This window comes from Lutzomyia longipalpis, chromosome 1 (genome assembly GCF_024334085.1).
Source record: "Lutzomyia longipalpis isolate SR_M1_2022 chromosome 1, ASM2433408v1".
Lineage (NCBI taxonomy): Eukaryota > Metazoa > Arthropoda > Insecta > Diptera > Psychodidae > Lutzomyia > Lutzomyia longipalpis.
Window position 1 is genome coordinate 12955524 of NC_074707.1, and position 20845 is coordinate 12976368.

A 20845-nucleotide genomic window follows, 5' to 3' on the forward strand; every position below is an offset into this window, starting at 1 on the left:
CCCCACTGCAAACACATTTGGGATGTCTTGAAAAAAAATTCGTATAAAATTTATTTTAAACCCACAATATTTTTTGTACATGCACACACATAAAATAGTTCAAGAATATATAATTTCAATGAAATTCCATATTACTATTTTACAAATTATATACTTTTGTTTTCTTTCTCATAGAAACACCTATACAAAAAGGATAAAGGGAAAAAAGCATGAGGATACGTCTGCTTGCTTTCTAAAACACAATCGATTTTTTTTCGAGGGTTTTTCTCTATAAATTCTTAGAAAATTCCCCAAGAACTTTGCTTCGCATTCGTGTTCTTTTCTTCGGGCAATATATTATTGAGAAGATCCTCATTTAAATTCATTATAATTCCAAATAAAAACCTAACCGCAAACATCGATTAATTCTAACGGAGAGATTAATGTGTACCTTACAAAGTACTACAAATAATATCCTTAGCTAGAGGAAACTATTTATCTTATTGGATAAATGCGAGAATGTTTTACAAACTCCCGCACTGAAAGTATACAAAACATTTTCTCTTCAATTCTTTAGTCTCTCACTTTTTTTTTCAAAATTGGAAATTGGTGGTACGAAGTGTTGGTATATCAGTTGATATTAACAGGCTGGCAAATCCAATTATTGGAGGAACCCACAAAAACTCGTTGCCGCGTCGTTGAGTAGCTATCCTCAACCGTGCCGGGATTCTCATACATCTGCGTTTTCCCATTCATCTGCTTCGCATTCCCATTTTCATTGATTTCCTTCTTTTGCGCAATCAGCCGCTTCTGCTCGGCGTCCTTCTGCAGCAAAAAAATTTACATATTGAAAAACAAATTAATTTCTGCTTAGATGATTTTCTCTTTTCCTTCCCTAATCAACATACTTGTTTCTTAGTGTAAGCCTGCCTGTAGAATCCAGAGAACAGGAAGTAGAACATAACAGCGTGTGCGCCAATAAAGTAAGCGAAGGCAATTGGATAATTGCAATCATTCTTGAAGAGAAGCTGGAACGCATGAACCATCACCAAAATGAATTGAATCTGCGAAAAAAAAATTCATTCTCATAAATCCATTGCGGAGGTGTGAAGCATGTGAAGAAAGACAGAAAAAAAAGAGATTCACTGACCATCTGAAGAACGGTCAAATACTTCTTCCACCAGAGATATTTCTGCACTTTAGGTCCCATCGCTGCGAGCATGTAGTACGTGTACATGACGATGTGAACGAAAGTATTGAGGAAACCAAAGAAGGAGCTGTGACCACCTGGAAGTAAACGGATTTTCTTTGTAAAATCTCTTTTTTTTTATACAAAGAGAAGCTGAATTATGAGCATTTTTTCGGCCTCTTGTACCTTGTCTTGTGCAATTCACATAAATTAAGGCAGAAATTCCCATTAGGCTTTTAAAATTTCATGAAAAGTTTCTATGGATTTTAAGTTGTTAAGAAAAAAGCTTTGGAAGCTTTTATTCGAATATCTAGTGAATAAGAAAAATGAAAAATTCTCAATTGAAAATGATAAAAATTCAGAAATGAAAATATAAAAGAAAATTCGAGCGCTTTTGGTAATTTTTGAGAATATTTTGCGTTTTCGTTTATTAAAAAATAATAAGAAAAGGATCTTTGCAGTATTTTAGGTTTTGTTGAAAAAAATATTGAAATGATTAAAAGTATCATTTTGGACAATTTTTTTTTATTATTACGGGTTCCATCAATTCAGATGATTTCCCTTGGACAATTTTGTACTGCAGAATTTCCGTTATAGGAAAATCCTTCTTAATCTCTATTTAACCAAGATTTGTCCTTAATTTATACGCTTATTATTTTTTACGTCGTTGTCCTAAGCACCAGTTTGCAAAAGGCATAATAAAAATTTTATTCGTTCATTTTATTTTTTACATCGTTGAATTTGAAAACATAGGTTTGTAAATGGCATAAAAAGCTTTTATTTTCGGAAGATTCGAATGAATTCTGTTCAAGAGAATTAATAACTTTTTGTACAAAATTTGAATAATTTTAGGAATTCACTTTCCAGGTAATTTTGTAGTTAGACTTGCTAAACCTTATTAAAAATCTTGTTCAAATCTGGATCAATTTTTTATCAAATTTTCATTCTATGTTTTTTTTTCAATGAAATTTAAATCCCAATGTTGCCGAAATTATCGCGCGCGCCCAACACAGCGGTTGGTGTTAAAATGTATAATATATTAAATCTTACCTGGAGTAAATTTGACGCCCCACCAGACGGACACGGGCATAATTCCGTGATGAATCACATGGAGTGTGGACACTTGATCATACCGTTTGCGCATCACAAAGAAGAGTGTGTCGAAGAATTCCGTGAATTTGGAGAAGTAGTACCACCAGCATCCTCGTGCCATCCTAAGTGCTATGGGGCTCGTTGAGTAGTCAACTGGTTGACACCGGTAGCTGTAGTCCGTGAGCCATCCTGTTACGCATGCTTCGTAGAATAGCCATGTGCTGAACACCACCTGAATGGCATTGTAGATGATGAGGACGCTGCGCAATTGAAATGGTTTCCTATTTTCCATCAGCCGTGGGCCCAGGACCTGCAGCAACAGAAGAACATTAACAGTGGATAATAGCGAGGAAATTACGACATTTATGTGCCACAGTTATACAAGTTCAGTGAATGATGCAGAGAAATTTGTTGTTTTTCTTTTCAGTGAAAGGCACGCGTTGTATATTAATATTCTCTTTCATTCTGTATATATTTTCACATTAGTGAAATAAATATAATACAAATACAGACACACACAAAAATGCATATAAAATGAAATAAAAAAATTTTGGGTGAAGACAAGAGCTCCACTTTTTGGCCAGCTGACGTTATAATGCTCCATCCAAATTGATTTTTTTTATGTAATGAAAGCTCAGCTGTATATAATGTAGGTATACATACATACCTTGACCAAATACAAAAATAATGGTAAAACTTTCTGAATGGAGTTGTAAAGCTAAAGTGAATACAGACACTAGTCAAAATATTACACCCACATATTTTTGTTGCTTTTCATTATCGGGCGTAGAAATCTAAATTAAATTAAAATTGGAAAATTCATTGAAATTCCCTTGAATTCGTTTTGCACGTGAACTATATATTTCAATAAAAATGATTAGAATTTAATAAGAATTGTTTTATCTAAATCGCATTTGAATTTCTATTTTTTATTCTTCTTCTCCTTACAATATTTCTCTTTAAATTCTCTGCGCCAATCAGCCAACAAATCATTTTAGTTCATCTAAGGAAACCTTTACTCAATTAATTTGGAAAAATCAACATATAAAAAATACTATGTATATAGAAGATTGATTTGTTTAATGCTCGTTGGTGTAACGTAATTTTAAGAGCACAAGTTTTTTAAAGGTTGCTCCCTTATTTTCTCCATATATTGGTTTACTAAAATTAGTTATATAATTTAAATTTTAGCATCAATTAAAACAAAAATTGTATTTTTTGACTCTTTAATAAAAGCTAAAAATAAACTAACAACAAAAAATGATTTAAAGAAAAATTAAATAAAATAAAGAACAGATGTTAAAGTATGTAGGTTAAAAGCTACATACTAATAAAAATTCAGAGCTTTAACGAAATAAAAAAGTTTTGTAGTTAGATTATAATTAAAATATTAATGCAAAATTTAAATTTGTCATACCTCAGTTTCTATTCGAGATACAAACAAGATAAAAAGTAAAAAGAATCATAGAAATTTAACAAAATAGTTTACATTTGGCGGATGAAACTGAAAAGACTTTACTCCATTTTCTCACATCAACGCGACATCTCGAGGATGAGGATTTTCTTCATCATCCACGCATAAAAAATTCGTCTGCATTGCATTCGCATGTAGACATTGTGGAATCTCCCATATATTGCTTTTAAGTGTAATTGCATTATTTCTTTTAACAACATTCTCTCACGGATTATTATTTTTTGCCTGATGATGAGGGAAACCTTGTTCTCGAAATGTCGCATTTAAGTGGACTTGTGAAAAATTGGGAAATAAAAAAAACCCTTTGCTTACTTATTTATTTTTATGTTTAATTTTTGAAATATGTGGAATCGGATTTGTCCTAATTTGTTTCAAAAATACATCTTATTATTTAGTTGGTATACCACAATCGTGGCATACCAAGTATTGTAATCATCGGAAAAACCGACCACCTCAGATCGGGCTCAAACTTCGTATAAGCACGTTTTAGACATCCCACATTACGAAAATGGTGGTGGAAAATTTTTGATCCGGCCGGCCTGCCGTCCGGTGGCCCAAACTTTGGCTTATAGCTCAAGAACAGTAACAGATAGAGACTTCCGGTTTGAAGTTTTCTATAGAAATGTGGGTGTAAAATTTCATTTTTTCGCATTTTTAAAATCCAAGATGGCCGCCGTCCGCCATTTTGAACTATCGTCAACCACTTCCCTTATAGTTAGAGGTCTGAAATTTTAGTATGTTTTAGTGCTCAGTGAGACGTTTTCATCGATAACTCATACTTGAAAATCGGTCAAGCCGTTTAGCAAATATGGCGGTTTAAAGCAAAAAGTGATATTTCAATATAACTAGAGAACGGCTTGACCGATTTTGACCATCTTGGTATCAAATGAAAGGTATTGAAAAGCCCTACAACTGTCTAGAACATTTCAAGTTCCAGAAATGTCCGCAAGAGGCGCTAAAATCGAAAACAAAAATTGCCTAACTTAAAGGGGCAATATCTCCGAACATCTGTTATCGTTTTCCTTTAAATTTTGATATGTTGTAGCCTGACTCAATATCTATCACCAGTCCGAAAATGAAGAAAATCTATGTCGCCGTTTAGAAGATATAGCCATTTGAAAATTTCTGGAATTTGAAAAGTTCTAAGAGCTATATCTCCTGCACTGCTTGACCGATTTTGCTCATCTTAGTATCAAATTAAAGGGTTTACAAAACTCTACAACTTTTTAGAACATCAGAAACCTCTAGAATCATTCCCTGAGGACAAAAAGTGCAAAAAACTGTTTTGATCAAACAAATAACCGCCATTTTGTGTTCTGGAGGTGACCTTGAAATGTATCGAAATATATGTCAGATTATAGCTTATTTCAATAGCTTTCCATAACTAGTCAAGAAATTTCTGTAGGTCTAATAGAACTAAAGATATAATCATTTTAATCTGTCAAATTGCTAAATTTTACAAAAAATAGACTTTGCCTACTAATACTACTCACAAATTAAATTACAACGCATAGACTGACCCATCCGCGTTGTGGTATACCAACTCTAATAACTGGACGCGTTATGATTGACTTTAACAGTGAAACAATAAGAAAGGAATAGAATATTTTCTTTATGTTAATATCACCATTGTTATATCAAAAACTTTACTCTATTGAATTTGAGTTATTTCCCCGAAAAAATTCTAGGAATTCACATTTTATCATAAATTACAGTAATTTATTCATTGAGATACTAATTTATTAGGTATGTTTATATGAATAGTTCGGGTATAAATATATTTGACTAGTGACTGTAATTGATGGGTAGTACGAGAAGAATGCAATCGTGAAGAGATTACATGAAATTTTGATGGGAAATGCATCGTGGTCCAAGGTGGCAAGACAAAGTGAAAGGATTCTGGATGAACTTGATGTCATGGCGAAAGTGAGAGGAATGCCAAAAAATGGTGCAGCTTTTGCAGCGTTCATTGAGACGTGCATTGCCATTTTGGATGCAGAAGGGCTCGAAATGGCATTCCTCGCAAGGACACACGGGTGAAAGACATTCTGCATGGGTTCAAGAGCTCATCTTAAGCACACCATACCAGCATTAAACAATATACGCATGACTTACCTTAACGAAATATGCATAGGAGAGACTTATTGCAATTGTGGGAAATGGAGAACTCATGAGGGGCCAGTCTTTGGTGCGTGGATCGGATTTGTTGTCCATGAGATCTCTGTATCCATCGTAGATTGATTGTAGGAATGACATCTGAAAGTGAAAAGGCAGACACGTGAGTTTAATGGTCGGCATCTTGCATTGATAATTTTTTTCTCTCCATGTCATCATGGGACAGCGTGAAAAATTTATGTGACCTTCCGAGACGCACCTAACGGATCTCACAGCATCTCATCGTTATATTATGCAACATTTTTTTTTGGGTTTGAATTATGTCGCTTAGAGAAATGGGGAGACCGTTCCAACTCTCTCTGGCTACTCCGATTAATTTTCTCATCATTTATTCTTTTCAGGAAAATTAAATTTTGAAAAGATCGGAGGATGAAGATTTTCATTTAAGATTTTCCTCAAGTATGATTCGAATTTTCAAAACATATACCTACCCATAATATATTGTTTTCTTTTCAAGACCATTAGCCTGACTATTTTGACTCCACTGCAAATTAATTGGTTCATTGATGGTTTGTGGGAAAGAGGTGGCAAAATTCTCACACCAAGTTGTTATTGTTTTTTTGCCATATACTCATTAGAAATGCAAATGATTTCCACGCGGTTCAAATAGGGAGTTCAATGCGGGGTTCTCGTCGCGGAATTCAACATAATATGAGTGTCAATTTACTGCACTTTTCCTGAATCATGACCACAAATACACTTAGAGCGTAAATGTGAAAAAAAAAATCCCATTAAAACTAAAGCTGGTGACCTTTAGTTATAAAAACTTGTCCGCATAAAGTCCAGAGAACGTCATATACCGTGTTTTCCAAGCCACACCACAATCACTAATTGAGCATATTGCACGCAGACCTGACCCACTGTTCTTGTCCAATTTGTCAGTGAAAAATTTGACGAGCACCTCACATTTGGCAGCGAATGCCTCCCCAATCTCTCTTCCTAATGGTTCCTCTTGTCTCCAATTTGTCACGTGCAAAAAGCTCGAGTATGACGAGATTATTCAAATACCACACAAGGAAAAAAAATAAATATATTTTGTAATATCTTTTAGGAGATTTGGCACTATGAGTTATTTAGCATCCCAGCTTGTGGAGGTTGGGAAAGAAGCCTCGCATTCGATGATTGGATCTTCTCACCATTTTATTAGCACGTAAGACCTTGAACTTTTCCCTCGTTTGCTGGACGAAGCTCACATAAAGGAATTTATTTATTTATTATAATCAAGGTATATCGAGAAATTTCATTGTAACTTTTACACACCCATAATGGTGTGATAACATTTTATCCTCACATTTTTGTGGCATTTGAAACAAAACAAAAATTGTACATTTATGGAAAATTATTAATCGTTGGAAATTATTAATGATTCACCGAAAAAAAATCCCATCACACCCTCGCACTCAGAGGCAGAGCTGAGAAAGTTTTGTTTTTAACAGAATTTCATCTTAATCATGCGAAGGGAAAATTCCTCCAGGATTTACCTCATAATCAGCGTAACGTATAAAATAGCTTAAAGTAATGAATCTGTTTATTAAAAATTATCACGTGTATGTACACGAGACTCTTATTTACGTGGTAGACTCGAAGAATTCCGCACATCATTGTAGCAATTGCCTAATTTCATATAACCTGCCGACTTTCCACGTTCATTGAAAAGCTTGAATATAATTTATTTTTCAATTTATTTTTGTACGAATTCTCGAAATAAAATTTAAGGAAAATCGTTATAACTTAACAACATCGTTAATTTTTAAGTTTTCACGGAATCATTTTATGCGGTCACAGGAGTTAAAGAAAAATGTACTGGTAAGCTGACCAAGCTTACGAGAGCTGTGTTTCTTTCAGTGTACCAATTTTGTGAGAGCAAACTAGAGCGTAAATTAATTTAAATACGCGCAAAGTCGGGAAAAGTTGAAAAGTCATTCCTCAAGAAATCTTTAAAACGCCATATCTCGAGAACGGATCCATAGATTTTCATAAATTTTTTTTTGTTTGAAAGGTATTGAAGTCAGCTATAACATATCGAAAAATGAAAAAAATTTATGTCGCCATTTTCGAAAAATTCGAGTTCGAAATTTTCGAAAACTTTGTTTTTGACTTTAGCGCCTCTTGCGGTCATTTCTCGAAGTTGCAATGTTCTAGACATTTGTAGGGTTTCTCGAAACCTTTCATTTGCGCTTGAGTTGATCAAGATCGGACTTGTAGAACCCGAGATATGACATGTCAAAGTTGGAAGGCTATATCTCAAGAACGGATCCATAGATTTTCTTCATTTTTGGCATGAAGCTAGATAATATGGTCAGCTACAACATATCAAAAAATGAAAAAAATTTATGTCGCCGTTTTCGAGATATTAATCGAAAACTCTTCGAAAATTTTGTTTTTGATTTTTGGCCCCCTAGCGGCCACTTTTGAAACTTCGGATGTTCTAGAGAGTTGTAGGGTTTGTTGAGATCTTTCATTTGACCCCGGATTGATCAAAATCGGTCAAGCCGTTATCGAGTTATGGTCGATTTACGATGAAAAATTGTGGCGGCCATATTGACTAAACGGCTTGACCGATTTTCGAAAATGTGGTATCGTTGGAAAGGTATTGATAGCCCCTACAACATATCAAAATTTCAGATTTTTACCTATTACAGGGGCTGAGATATAGCGAAAACAAAATTTTGAGGTTATTCAAAATGGCGGACGGAGGGGTGGGGGGGTGTATTTGACCTCATAATCGGACGTCTTCCAGCCGATATATAAACTTTGCCGTTTACCGCAAGTCTCTATCTATCACCGTTCTCTCGCAATTTAGCGTTATACTCCGGCCGGCCGGACGGCCGGCCGGCCGGCCGGAAAAAAAAATTTTTGGCGCATACGTTTTTTGGAATGTGGGGACCCTAATTCGTGCTCATCCCAAGTTTGAGCCCGATCTGACGACTTTCGATTTTGCTCGGTACACAAAAGCTGTGTCTGAAAGAAACACAGCTAAAATCCATTAAAATGATGATTAGGAGATTGAACTTGTAGAAAATTGAGATGAATTTTAATTACATTTCTTTGTTTACATAGAAAACAAGTAAATACATTAAATATAAGATTTTTCTCAGTGCACATAATGTATCATGTGTCAATAACAACTCAATGTAAAAATAAAAATAAGAAAATAGTAATTAATTTATTTTTCGAGAGTTACTTTCCGTTCACCCCTAGGGGAGGGGAGATTGCCCAATTTAGACTTGTGATAATTTTAAAGAGAATGGAAAAAATTGAATAACAATAAAAACCAATATTTTTATATTTAATGCCATTTTAACGTTCATTTAATACCCTAATTTTGACCATAATTCTTTGAGTTTGAAATCTAATTAATAATAGATCAAAAAAATAAATAAATAAAACCAAATTGTCCAAATTAGACTCTACTGCCCTATATAAACCAGTTTAAATAATATGGTAAAAAATTCTAAAAACAAATCTTTTTAGGCATAATACTACCACTTTGTACAACATAAAAAACATCAGATTATGCACAAAACTAAAAATAACTTCACCAAGGATTATTATGGAGAAAAAATTGCACCCATAAATGTTATGCAAATTGTTATTTATTGTGTTGTTCCTCATCTTGGGACAAACGCTTGATGGATGGTACCCAATAAATTATGGAAGGGGTTGTACGTGTAATTGAATTATGTTTGCAAAAGGCAAAAAAAAGGTTTATATTGTTTTATAGGCAAAATACGGCGTGGTAGGTAGCAAGAGTAGGCATTATCAGTAGTGTATAGTTTTTCGGCATTTAAAATGCAACACGCAAAGCAAAATATGTCTAAAAAGTGAGTGACGCGATATTTATGCCGATTGCATGCGATTCTGAGTGATTTGTTGGAATCTTTCGGGTGGTATTTCATGAACGAATTGAAAACAAAAAGTAATAGGAAATATGGCTCGTCTAGTTTAATTCACCAATATGTAGTCGATAAATGAAAAATAATAGTAAGGCAGGTACCTCTCGCATACGCATTATCTATCAATTTGTATGCGCGGACCAATGGAAATCATATGGTGCTAATTTGAGCGAAACATATCGCAACATTCAATGCTATTCCAATATAGGAGCAATGGGGGCGACTGGTGGACGAGGGAGCAACACCACCGATTTATTATTGTCCATTATTATCAAATATTTTTGTTTTCAACAATACCATTTTGGTCTACCAGTTCAAATTACGAAATTCAAGTACAACTCTATTTGAACATATGAGGATGAATACATATTGATTTAGCAATGAAAATCTTTTTTTTTCTAACACGTCGATCGCCTTTACTATGCCTTCCCCGCGAAAACTCAGCAAGTAAACTTCCACAGAAGCATAAATTCACATTTTTTTCCATGCTTAATGTGCAAATTGTTTGTTAACATAGCGTATGGGCATATTAAAAAATTTACACCTTTGAGAAAATGGGCAAAGTAAATTTGCAGGAAGCTCTTCACTAGCATACGCACGTTTTCAAGATATCATAAAACAATACACCATCCAAGAAACTTAAGATTGTTGCAAAAATGTAGTATATAGGTATATAATTTCAGGAAGTTTCCAGTAGGGGAAGAAAATCTATAGCACATTTGATATTTTCAGTAAAATGACTTTTCCTGCATTGGGAAGGTTAATCTGATGCAAACTGGAGAATATATAAGAATCACATTACCGGCATTTACACCTAATTGAATAATGAATTTGTTCTAGTGATTAGTATATTATACAAGTATGTAATGTGCGTCACACATTTTCTTCAAGTGAGCTTTCAAATTGTTTTTTAACTTTGTTGAATTTTATTATGAAAATTAAAATGTAAATTCTCAATAACTTCATTATTGTACATTGCAACCTAGTTCTGTGGAACATGTTTTTTTTTAGAATTTGAAAAAAAAATCTTCCACGAGTATCATTGATTTGTGGATGATAATGAAAACGAGGCGTATCAAATCTAGATTTTGTTTCCGCCATTAATGTAGATGAGATGAAATTAAAATAATCTAATAGATTCTTAAGATAAATTAGTAGTTTTTCTAGGAATTCTACTTTTATGATCTACACTTTACTTCGCAATATCATTTTTAATAGAATTAAAACCTCTTTAAGATTATTACCTTTTTTAGATACTGCGCTAAATGTAGGATGTTAAATTTTTTTAAACGATCGTGGAGGAAGTTGTTAGAATATTCGAAAAAGCAATTATCAAGAAAATTGCTGGTTTGCATGAAAAGAAATACATCTTATTACCTTCCATTTGACCATAATCTTTTCAAGATTTTTCCAACAAAAAATGTAATAAAGATTCGTTTATTCGTTTCTCCCAAATTGTCGAAGGAAAACTAAATCATTAATTGTTCTAAAAAACTATGCAAACTAATTGGGTTAACTAATTAAAGTCTACCAATAATGATCATGCTCTATTCACTAATTGTAAGTAGAGCTTTGAGGAATATTTTAAAGCTCAATGATGCTGACAAAGAATATTTTACATTGCTGAATGTATGAACCTCTTAATCACTTATGGTACACTAATAACTAACCCAATTCATAAGATAAATTAATAACACAACATTGTGGAATGTAAATGTTGCATTGGTCAGTGATTTGCAGAAATTATTTTCAATATACAATCAGATAATAGAATTTAGTAGAGGTAAATGCGAGATAATCGCAAAAGTTATTTTCCATTAACAAAATGGATTTAAATTGCCTTTAAAACAAAAAGGGGTGGTGGGAGCTTCAGGTAATGTTGCTGCTTTCGACAATCTCATGTAATGCAATTAGCATCGACGCCGAAGAAATCAAGGCTATCTTCAGTGTTGGAAATGAAGAAAAAAGAAGAAAATGAAATTGCCAGAGAGCTTTCGGAAGATCATTCCATTGTTGCGGGACTGTGGAATGTGTCCCCACAATGAATATCACATGCTATTGTTAGTCCGGGTAGCCGCATGGAGAACATTGACCCGCTCTAATGATAGATAGGTGATTGCGCAGAATTACCACTAAATGGCATGTCCCCCTATTTTATGTTTCGGTTCAGCCCAATTGCATAAAATCTCCACCAAGTTCGTTATGCAATATTGCACTTGAGGAGAGCTTTCATTGCATTACAGCCACATGTAGCCGTGTCTAATTGCCATCACCATCTAGAGGTGGCTCTTATGGTGTGGATGGCAGTGGCAGGTTTTCTTGCAGAGAGACCCATTTGGATTTCCACCTTGAACTGAACAAGAAGTTGCTTGCGCGACCACTGATCTCTGAACCAAACAGGTGGAGACATATCCATCCACATTGTATTGGGAGCTTTTCAAAGACACGCAAGCTTACGCTGTGCACATTCTTCTGCAACAATTAAGCTTGGAACACCCACGGATTTGATGAATAGATCTTTTGTCCCATCTCCACATAGACCATCATTATGATTGGATGTTTTTTTTTTTAATTTTCTTCTTTTAAATATCTGTATACATATAACGCATGTATATAACGCATCCATATATAACACATCAATAGAGACGAAATGTCTTCAGTTGTATCACTGTTAAATAACCAAACGGACTCATCATCAGCATTTATATGAGACAATTTAAAAAAAAAAGCTCTCAAGAAGCAATAAAAATGTGAATGTTATGAATTTATTCAAAGAGAAGCTTGAAAAGGCAATTGATACATATTCTTTCACATATTTTACTCGAGTTTGCATAACGATGCACAAGAATTTGGATCGGCAGCCTGTGGGGCATTCAAGAAAAACGACACGGTTGGAAATGAAAGAGAAAAACCCGCCAGAGACCTTGATTTTAAGTACATCCATTGCATGTAAATTGCGTAATTCCAATATAAGGAATATTGAACAGAGAAGAAAAGGTGCGCTATTTTGTACAATAATCTCTGTCCATCGTTCAAGTGAAAATTTGATTATTTGATTATATTGCTATGTTTGAATACCAATCAACATGATGATAATGATAACTCTGCACGCATGCCCGCTTTATATGCAAATGCCCGATACATTTTTTTTGTTTATTTTTTCGCGGCATTTATACTGGATTTTTGGCAATGTAAACAACAGAGATACAAGATACTGGAATACCATTAAGATTATTTTCATTTTTATTGATGATTTTCTTGGGGAAGGACAACCTCATGCCACAAAAAAAAATTGTGAGTAAATTTTTGCATATAATAACTGCTTTTTTTCACTCTCGTACTATTTTCCCCCCATTAAGCATTTTTTAGCATGAACAATTTTCGGTGCAAAAGTCGTATTGTGGTGTTTTTTGTAAAATAAAACAACACTCATGAGCAATTCTTTGTATACAACATCGATTGGTATTTTCACGTGAAAAAAAATAAACACTCTAAAATCTAATTTAATATACGAACATGATCTTGACCTCACGCTAAAATTGTGAGTTTAGTGGAGATGTAAAAAAAAAACTTCTCCCATCTACTAATCTTGGTAACATTTTGAGGCAATCAGTGTCAAAATTTCGTTATTGGCATTATTGACCATAAAATAGCCACTTAATTAATCTGTCAACCATAAATTTCCAATTGCCCGCCAGCATAAATTAGGGCGGAACATTTGTTTTAAGTTCTCGTCATCAAGTTTAAGTGCATCTGTCTTTTCTAGCTACACAACCATTAAAAACTCTCCAGCTACAAGCAATTTATGCCTTGCGAAAGTTTCAATTGCCTCCCCTTGTGTGTGCTAATTCAACAATCATAAATTTACCTGGCGGATGAAATTAGTGTCAGAAGTTTGCTTAGGAATGAAACATTTAAATATGCACACTTTTCTTTTCCGTCTTCCATCTATCTCAACTTTGCAATTTGCCGAAGAATAATTAAATTTGTACATTAATTTTACAGTGAATTGCAAAAGTCACTTTAAGGGCATTTTCTTGCAGAAAACATTTATCTGTGTGCCACTTTTCCTGTGGCTTTTTTCATTAAGAAAGATCTCTAATGTACACTAGGAGATCATCGCGCATTTTCATGAGATTTGGATACTATTTAATTGCATTTTGCCACATGCAGGTAAAACACGTAAAAGTAGATAATAGATAGTATTCTCTTTACAAAAAGTATTTTTAATTAATACATACTGTGAAAATGTACACGTGATTTCCTAAAATATCAAGTAAAAAATCTTTATTATAAAACTTTAAAAAGATTTATTTTGTCTGTTGTTTTAATAAAAAGCTATTTTCTTATATTATTAAATTTTTAGGGTCGATAAAAAACTAGTAGTGGAACAAAGTATTTTAATAGCTCGTCTAGTTTATGCTAAGACCTTTTTGCAATATTTAATTATATCTTTTAAGATGATAATAAATTAACACAAAATACCTAAAAAAACGATTAAAGTAATTCAAAACCCATAACGACCACTTATACATTCTTCATATCTTGCGAAATTCTTTCAAATTCATCCAAATTCTCCAACGAAGATTCAAAGCTATAAAAGTCATATTAATATTAAAATGGAAAATTTTGAAGTTAGGTATTGAATAACATGCATTATGCATCCCTGTCTCACAGAAAAATATCAGAAAGATTAGTTAGTTTATCCTTGATCAACAAAAACGATTCTAATTAACATTTTATAATGACAAAAAATCGAAACTTAATTCATTTCAAGGTATATTCTTTCCACTAAATCAAAGACAAATAATGACAAATGATGAGTTATTGAGATTGAAGAAAAACCACAAAAAGATCCATTAAAAAAAAACTGTCGGCAAATAATTTCTTAAGAATAAGGCTAAGAAAAGAAGGGCAAATGAACCCTACAGTGAAGTCTTGAAGCACAGCTTTGTAAGATTTATGCGTTAAAAGAAAACTTACATTTATCAACATCTACATCTCCATCTTAATTTTTCTCGGAGTTTTCAGACAACATAAAGCTATAAGGCCATTCTACGTAATTCCACTGTACGGTATTCAATTGAGAACTTACATACACGAAAGTTTCAAATAACTTCCTCGGAGCACTTTATATGTACAAAAAATGTATTTTCTCTTTCCGCTCGATAATGATTTTGATATTGATATTGATTTTGTGATTGATAGAGTTCAATGGTGATTTACTTTAAAACAATTAAATTGGTATATAATACGCGTGCAACCCAATTTCATATGACTAAGCCACGGTTTTGTTAGACAACAGTTGAAATGGCATAAAAAATCAAGTTCAAAATAATAAGCCACTAACTAATTGCATACCACCAATAATGCCGTACATTACGTATTATGAATTAAATGGAAATTATTATACACATAATACGATAGTACATAGCGGAGTATAACCATGTGGGAAAAAAGTGCAAGTGTATTGTGTTAAAAAAGAGGGGAATTTTGCAGGAAAGTCCACGATCGCGTGTGATTGTGTGAAATTCAGAAGTGAGTCGCGATCGTGTCCTCAAAACACATTAAATAAAAATTAGTTTGTTGCAATGGTAAGCAAAAATTTATATGTTTATAAGCATATTTACTACCTTTTCCTTGCAGCCAAAGTCATTTTCTCTTTTCTTGGCGATCATGCACAATTTGGGTGTTTTGCTTCAAAAGATCACCCACACACACGGGAATGAGGTGCAACACGGAGGGAAGAAGAAACTTTTTGGGAGATCATGATGGAGCTTTTGCAAGAATTCCCGCCTATTGGCAATAACTTTTAAAATTTATCAACTGACCCATCATGATCTTTGAATCTTCTTCACAAATGGCTAAATTCTAAAATGCCAAGTCTATAATAAAGTTTTAAGAAAAGTGCAAAGATTATGGTGCAGGTAATGCACTTAAATGCAGTCCCCTCTGGAAGTGACATGGAAATTGCACAATATTTTTCATTCATACTTAAAAACAAATAGCAAAGAAGTTTAGTTGCAACATAATTATCATTTGGAAAAATTCTTTTTCTTAACAACAATAAAATGTGCAACAAAAATTTTTTTTTTACAATTGTATGTGCAATTTTGTAATAACCCCACTGACTTTGCGGTGTATTAGGCTCCATATGAGCATGTGAGGCTCTTTTTTGGAACCCCCGAAGGAGTATTGTTGTGAAAAATTGTATATTTATCATCGCCGTGGAATTGTAGCGTGGCTAATAAATACAAAATTTATAATACAAAAAAAAAACTCCGGTGGAATTAAGTGAGCAGACTGAAAAAAGACAAACCCACGCGCGAATCATTTATTGTATAATATGCGAGAATGTTCATTCAAATTTCTGATAGTGCTCAAGTGACAGGTGGAAAGTAATTTCCTCGCGAATTCTTCAAGCTCTCATCTGTAAGAAAGTTCGTTCCCTAGGAATGAGGTGTAAGGAACGAGTTTTAATAGTTCTCCCCATGCAACGTTGGGAATCCCAGATTATCTTGAGTGACGTCGCAAAAATCTGCAGAAAACGATATAATGGCACAACGAACTCCGCGCAACCTCTGGATAATGCAACTTTTCTCTTTCAGTAATTATTATTCCATCCTATCCACACGGAATTCGCCTGATATAGGCTCCGGGAGAGATTCCGGTTTCTTCTCTTTTGTCACTCCCCGAATAAAAAAGCATGAATATTTATAGGGATTCGCAAGAGAAATCACCTTCTTATTGAATGCCCACAACATATATTCACACTAACCACCATTTAGATTGGATTCTGAGATATGTATAATAGAATTTCTTTTTACAAATTCCACAATAAAAAACATTTTATGATTTAGTATGAATGTGCTGAAGTGATGAGCCGACAAGATGAGAATGAGAATTATTTTTTCTCAATCAAGACTTCTTATTTGATGGCAAAGATGATTTTTTTTTAAACATCCCAAGGATTAGATTTCTGATGCAACTTTGAATAAGATGTAGTCAAATCAGCTTTTCAGAAACTATAAACTACAGAAAAAGTATATCCCTATGTTAGTCTTAATCTTCTTATTCTTAATCGATTTCTTGAGATTTGTGATTCATTTAAATCTCCAACTCTCTACAAAACTGTTATTTTCAAAGCAGAAAAGCTCTAAAAAGTTTTATTGTTTTTAGAGCCTTGTGCAGCTTTTGCAAATCTCCAAGAAAAAGTTGTAAAAAGAAGCACGACAAAGGGTCGTTATTATTTTAATTAGTTCGATTTTTTAGTGTCGCGTGGAGGTGAATTTAGTTAGAAAAAAATGTCGATCAAGGAATATTCCCAACGTATTTTCATTTTCTCAAAAAGAGACAATAACACATTCCCACTGCAAGACCTTTGCTGTAGGTATAATTGCTTTTAATGAGGATTCTACATGAGACTTGTTTCTTCTTATATAGCATTTTACATTCGGTGTAAACGTGAATAAATATGAGCTTTTCTTTTAAACAAAAAAAATCATTCTCGCTGTTCTAAGTCCCAAAGAGCTGTTCCCATCGACACTATTGAGAATAAATTTTACAATTTATGACCTCGTCTATAAGTTTCGTTGTGAGGAAGTCTGGAGGTTAGTGAAATTTCGCGTCTCTGTGGGAGATACGCAAAAAATAGTAAGGTGCTCAGAATCACGATGAATATTGAGAACCTTCCATATGAGTATGTCTTTGATGATTAGAACAAATAATACCTACTCAATAAACTGAAATACGTTTAACTTACATCCTAAGTACACTCTTCTTTCCTGCCCTCCGTTTTGCATTTCCCGCCAAACATCTCAAATATCCACCTGTGTGACGCGATCGGGTATTTTTTGTGCCATCAATAGCTAAATAAACTCGTTCAAATTTATTAAAATACACAACAATGTACATGACTAGAAAGAGACATATTATGTTTAAGATTTTTTTGCGTCAAAATCACAAATTTCTATATAGCCCGCGTATTACGTCATTTTCCCATTTTGCGCCAAAAGAATTCACAGATTTTTTCTGGGGTGCACAACGTGATCTTCCTTTCAAGATTGTAAATTTGTCAATGCCCATTTTTTATCAACAAAATATTTTTATTTTCCAGACAAAAATTTTTGGAAATATGTCAGTAGTATAAACTCCTACACTCCGCCCTGGCTGAAATCTTCGAAGATGACCATAATTAAGATTTTCGTAAGAGGATTTAGGAGGATTACAAAAATGAAAAAAAAGTTTAATAGGTATTAAGGAGTAGACATAAATGTTTGGGCAACAGTTTCCGAATTTAACGAATTTCAATAATAAAAAAAAGCTCTCTGTGAAGTTTGGTGTAGTTAATTAATAATTCGAATGCCAAATAATTATATTTACACGTTTGTTTAGCGTAAGAAAACAAGTTTCTTTGTTGCTCTAAGGCAAACTTAAGTATGGTATTTTTCTATATAATCTCTCACATTTCTTACTTTTTTTTTTAATAAACAAAAGTGATCATCATCGAAATGTCCACAAGTGGCCAAAAAAGTAACATTCGCAACTGCAATTCACTTTTTAGTTTTCAGTTATGGTAAAATAATTATTTATTGCATTTTATATAACTGGTGTTATATGACACTGCACCGCGTAAAAATACATACTACCTTACTGTACCAAAGAGATATAGGATGGGGGATTGATCATTCTCTTTCTATTTATTGTAACTTTTATTGTGTAGTAGATTGTGCTGTGAGATCGCTAATTTACGTGGAATAGCCTCGCTACCTGTGGTTACCTTGAAATTGTAATGAAAAGTGACCAGAACTACATACTTTGGGGGACATGAGGGAACTTTACGCATATCCCGTAAGTCAGTGTGTATTTAAGTAAATGGACAAATGTTTCAAAATCCAACTTCTTTTTTTCCCCACATATCATCCATCATGTGGCAATTGAGATCATATTGATCATTTCCACACGTATAGACGATCCCGCCCCTTTGAAACTTTTAATGGAAACACTTTTTTGGGTGACTTACCTTTATTTAATTTTATATATAGTGTAAGATTTTGGTATCGACTGGTCAACAAGGTGCTGCTGTTGAAAACCGTCTTGTGGGGTCTTCTGCAAATTTTTGAAATAATAAATCTCAGCCCGTACGCACTGTAGTCCGATTTTTTGCACTTGAACCAATATTTGTATGTGGTGTACAGGAGTTTACTTTTTGCTTTGCTCTCGTTTAGAAACTTTACTGTAAAATGTGTATTGTCCTCAAAAGGCGACCAATAGTAGAGTCAATGGGTATCATGAATCAACATAAGATCACCAAGAATATATTTCCATTCATAACAAGAGTCCCTCAGTAGATTAACGTCATACCGTAAATTTCCACTGCAATTTTTTTATACTCTCTTAATTTATTCTCAAACAATCTTCGTCTTATTGTCCATCAATTCCAACGATCATATTGTTTTACTATTTTTTTATATTCTTTTAATTATAACTTGATCGCCTCCACCACACAATTTTTTTTATTTTATTAAAAGTTCCGTGGGAAAATTTTCCTTTTCGAAAAAATTTTCTTCTCGCGAAAGTTAATTTCACTTTAAACTGACAAAAATTGTATGGTATTATCTCACACTTTTTCAAGAAAATTCCAGTGAATAAGATCACTTTCGGTTTATATCCGAAACAACTATCACTTTTTCCTTGCAGAAGATTTACTTTTTATTCTTCGCGGGAGGGAAGCTTGAGGAAAGAAACTTGTGTCCGCACTGTGTCGCGGTCGGTACCGTAATGAACAACTTTTAAGTCAGCGAATAAACTTTAAGGTGCTTATGACGCGACCGATCGCGATCGCCGTGTGCACTATGTACACATATAGCAAAACTCTCGATCGCCATACGATCGACTCTCCACTTGATTCACACATCTTCGAAAAATGATTTTGCGAAACCTTTGGTCAATGATGATTGTTTACTTTTCTTCCCACCACATGTGTATTTTATGTATAAATATTAATTTTATGCTATATACTGAAAAAAAATGTGTGAAGATGGAGCTCTTATCCAAAATTAGCGCTAATTTTTCTTTCTTTCAATGCCTTCCCCATTGTACATTATCGTGCTCTTCGCGCTTCACTTTTTTCGGTGGATGCTGGGAGTATTACTTAATTTTATAAGCAAAGTGAACTGGAGTACACTGTAATGCTAAAATATGAGTCCAAAAGTAGACTGAGGTCAAAGGTTTTTGCTGAATATCTGAGAGTGGGGTGAAAATTAAGAAATTATAGAGGGGCCTGGGGGAATTTGAGCACTTTTGCTTGATGGACTGTATATATTGGTATCTTGCGGCATTATAAAGGATATTTCTCAATCAAACTTGGAAAATTTGGTGACATACAACTTTTCCATACAATTTTCCTAAAGAAAAAGATTTTTCTTTCAATATTCCTGAATATTTGCACAAGATAATCTTATAGCTTGGCTGTATTTTCAAGTCCTATTTGAGTAGTAAAAAAACAAATAAAAATTGTAAACAAATATTTTTCACAAATGATTAAAGTCATTATGATCAATACGAATCGATTTAGTTAGTAAATAACAAAATTCAATCAATTTATCAAATTCTATTTGGTAATAAAATGTCACTGGGTCAAACGGAAAATTTATTTTAGTTAGTTAATAAATAATATTTTATTACACTGCATTAGTAGAATTTAAAATAGGATTTCCAATTTTAATTTTTTCTGATGAATATTGAATATCCAGTCATCAAAACGTTTATTTAACTGACCAAATAGTCTTTTACAAATCCCCCAAAAATATTTAAGAAAAACCAACTTTTTCTTTGTTAAATATATACGCATTACAGTGAGATCACAGTGTGATTACAAGTTGATTAGAATATTGTGTCTCGTTATAAGTTTTAATAGAACTTCTCAAGCAGATAAATTAAGTAGAATTTTATACATAATTTCACAATTGACCTTGTTGAATTTAACCTTTCTCGGCCGAATATTCGGCACAATATGTAGTACGATGCCTCACTGTAAAT

The 20845-nt window shown here is 33.4% G+C and overlaps 1 protein-coding gene across 1 annotated transcript; it reads right to left on the reverse strand.

Annotated features, from left to right (window-relative positions):
- Positions 1 to 23: 23 nt before the first annotated feature.
- LOC129786850 (elongation of very long chain fatty acids protein 7) lies at positions 24 to 19591 on the reverse strand. The gene is made up of 7 exons (XM_055822099.1): positions 18974 to 19591; positions 18828 to 18913; positions 5850 to 5990; positions 2219 to 2570; positions 1130 to 1266; positions 888 to 1043; positions 24 to 804 (listed from the first exon to the last, which is right to left on the reverse strand). The coding sequence occupies exons 3-7, from the start codon at positions 5988 to 5990 to the stop codon at positions 610 to 612; spliced, it is 981 nt and encodes a 326-aa protein (XP_055678074.1). The 5' UTR covers positions 18828 to 18913; positions 18974 to 19591; the 3' UTR covers positions 24 to 609.
- Positions 19592 to 20845: the final 1254 nt, after the last annotated feature.

Bases quoted from the DNA above. Each gene is read 5' to 3' on its own strand.
- LOC129786850 (XM_055822099.1), bottom strand. From the start codon at position 5,990: ATGTCATTCCTACAATCAATCTACGATGGATACAGAGATCTCATGGAC. The intron at 2,571-5,849 runs GTAAGTCATGCG...CTGTTGCTGCAG, and splicing joins CCTATGCATATTTCGTTAAG to GTCCTGGGCCCACGGCTGAT. The intron at 805-887 runs GTATGTTGATTA...TTTTTGCTGCAG, and splicing joins AGGCTTACACTAAGAAACAA to AAGGACGCCGAGCAGAAGCG.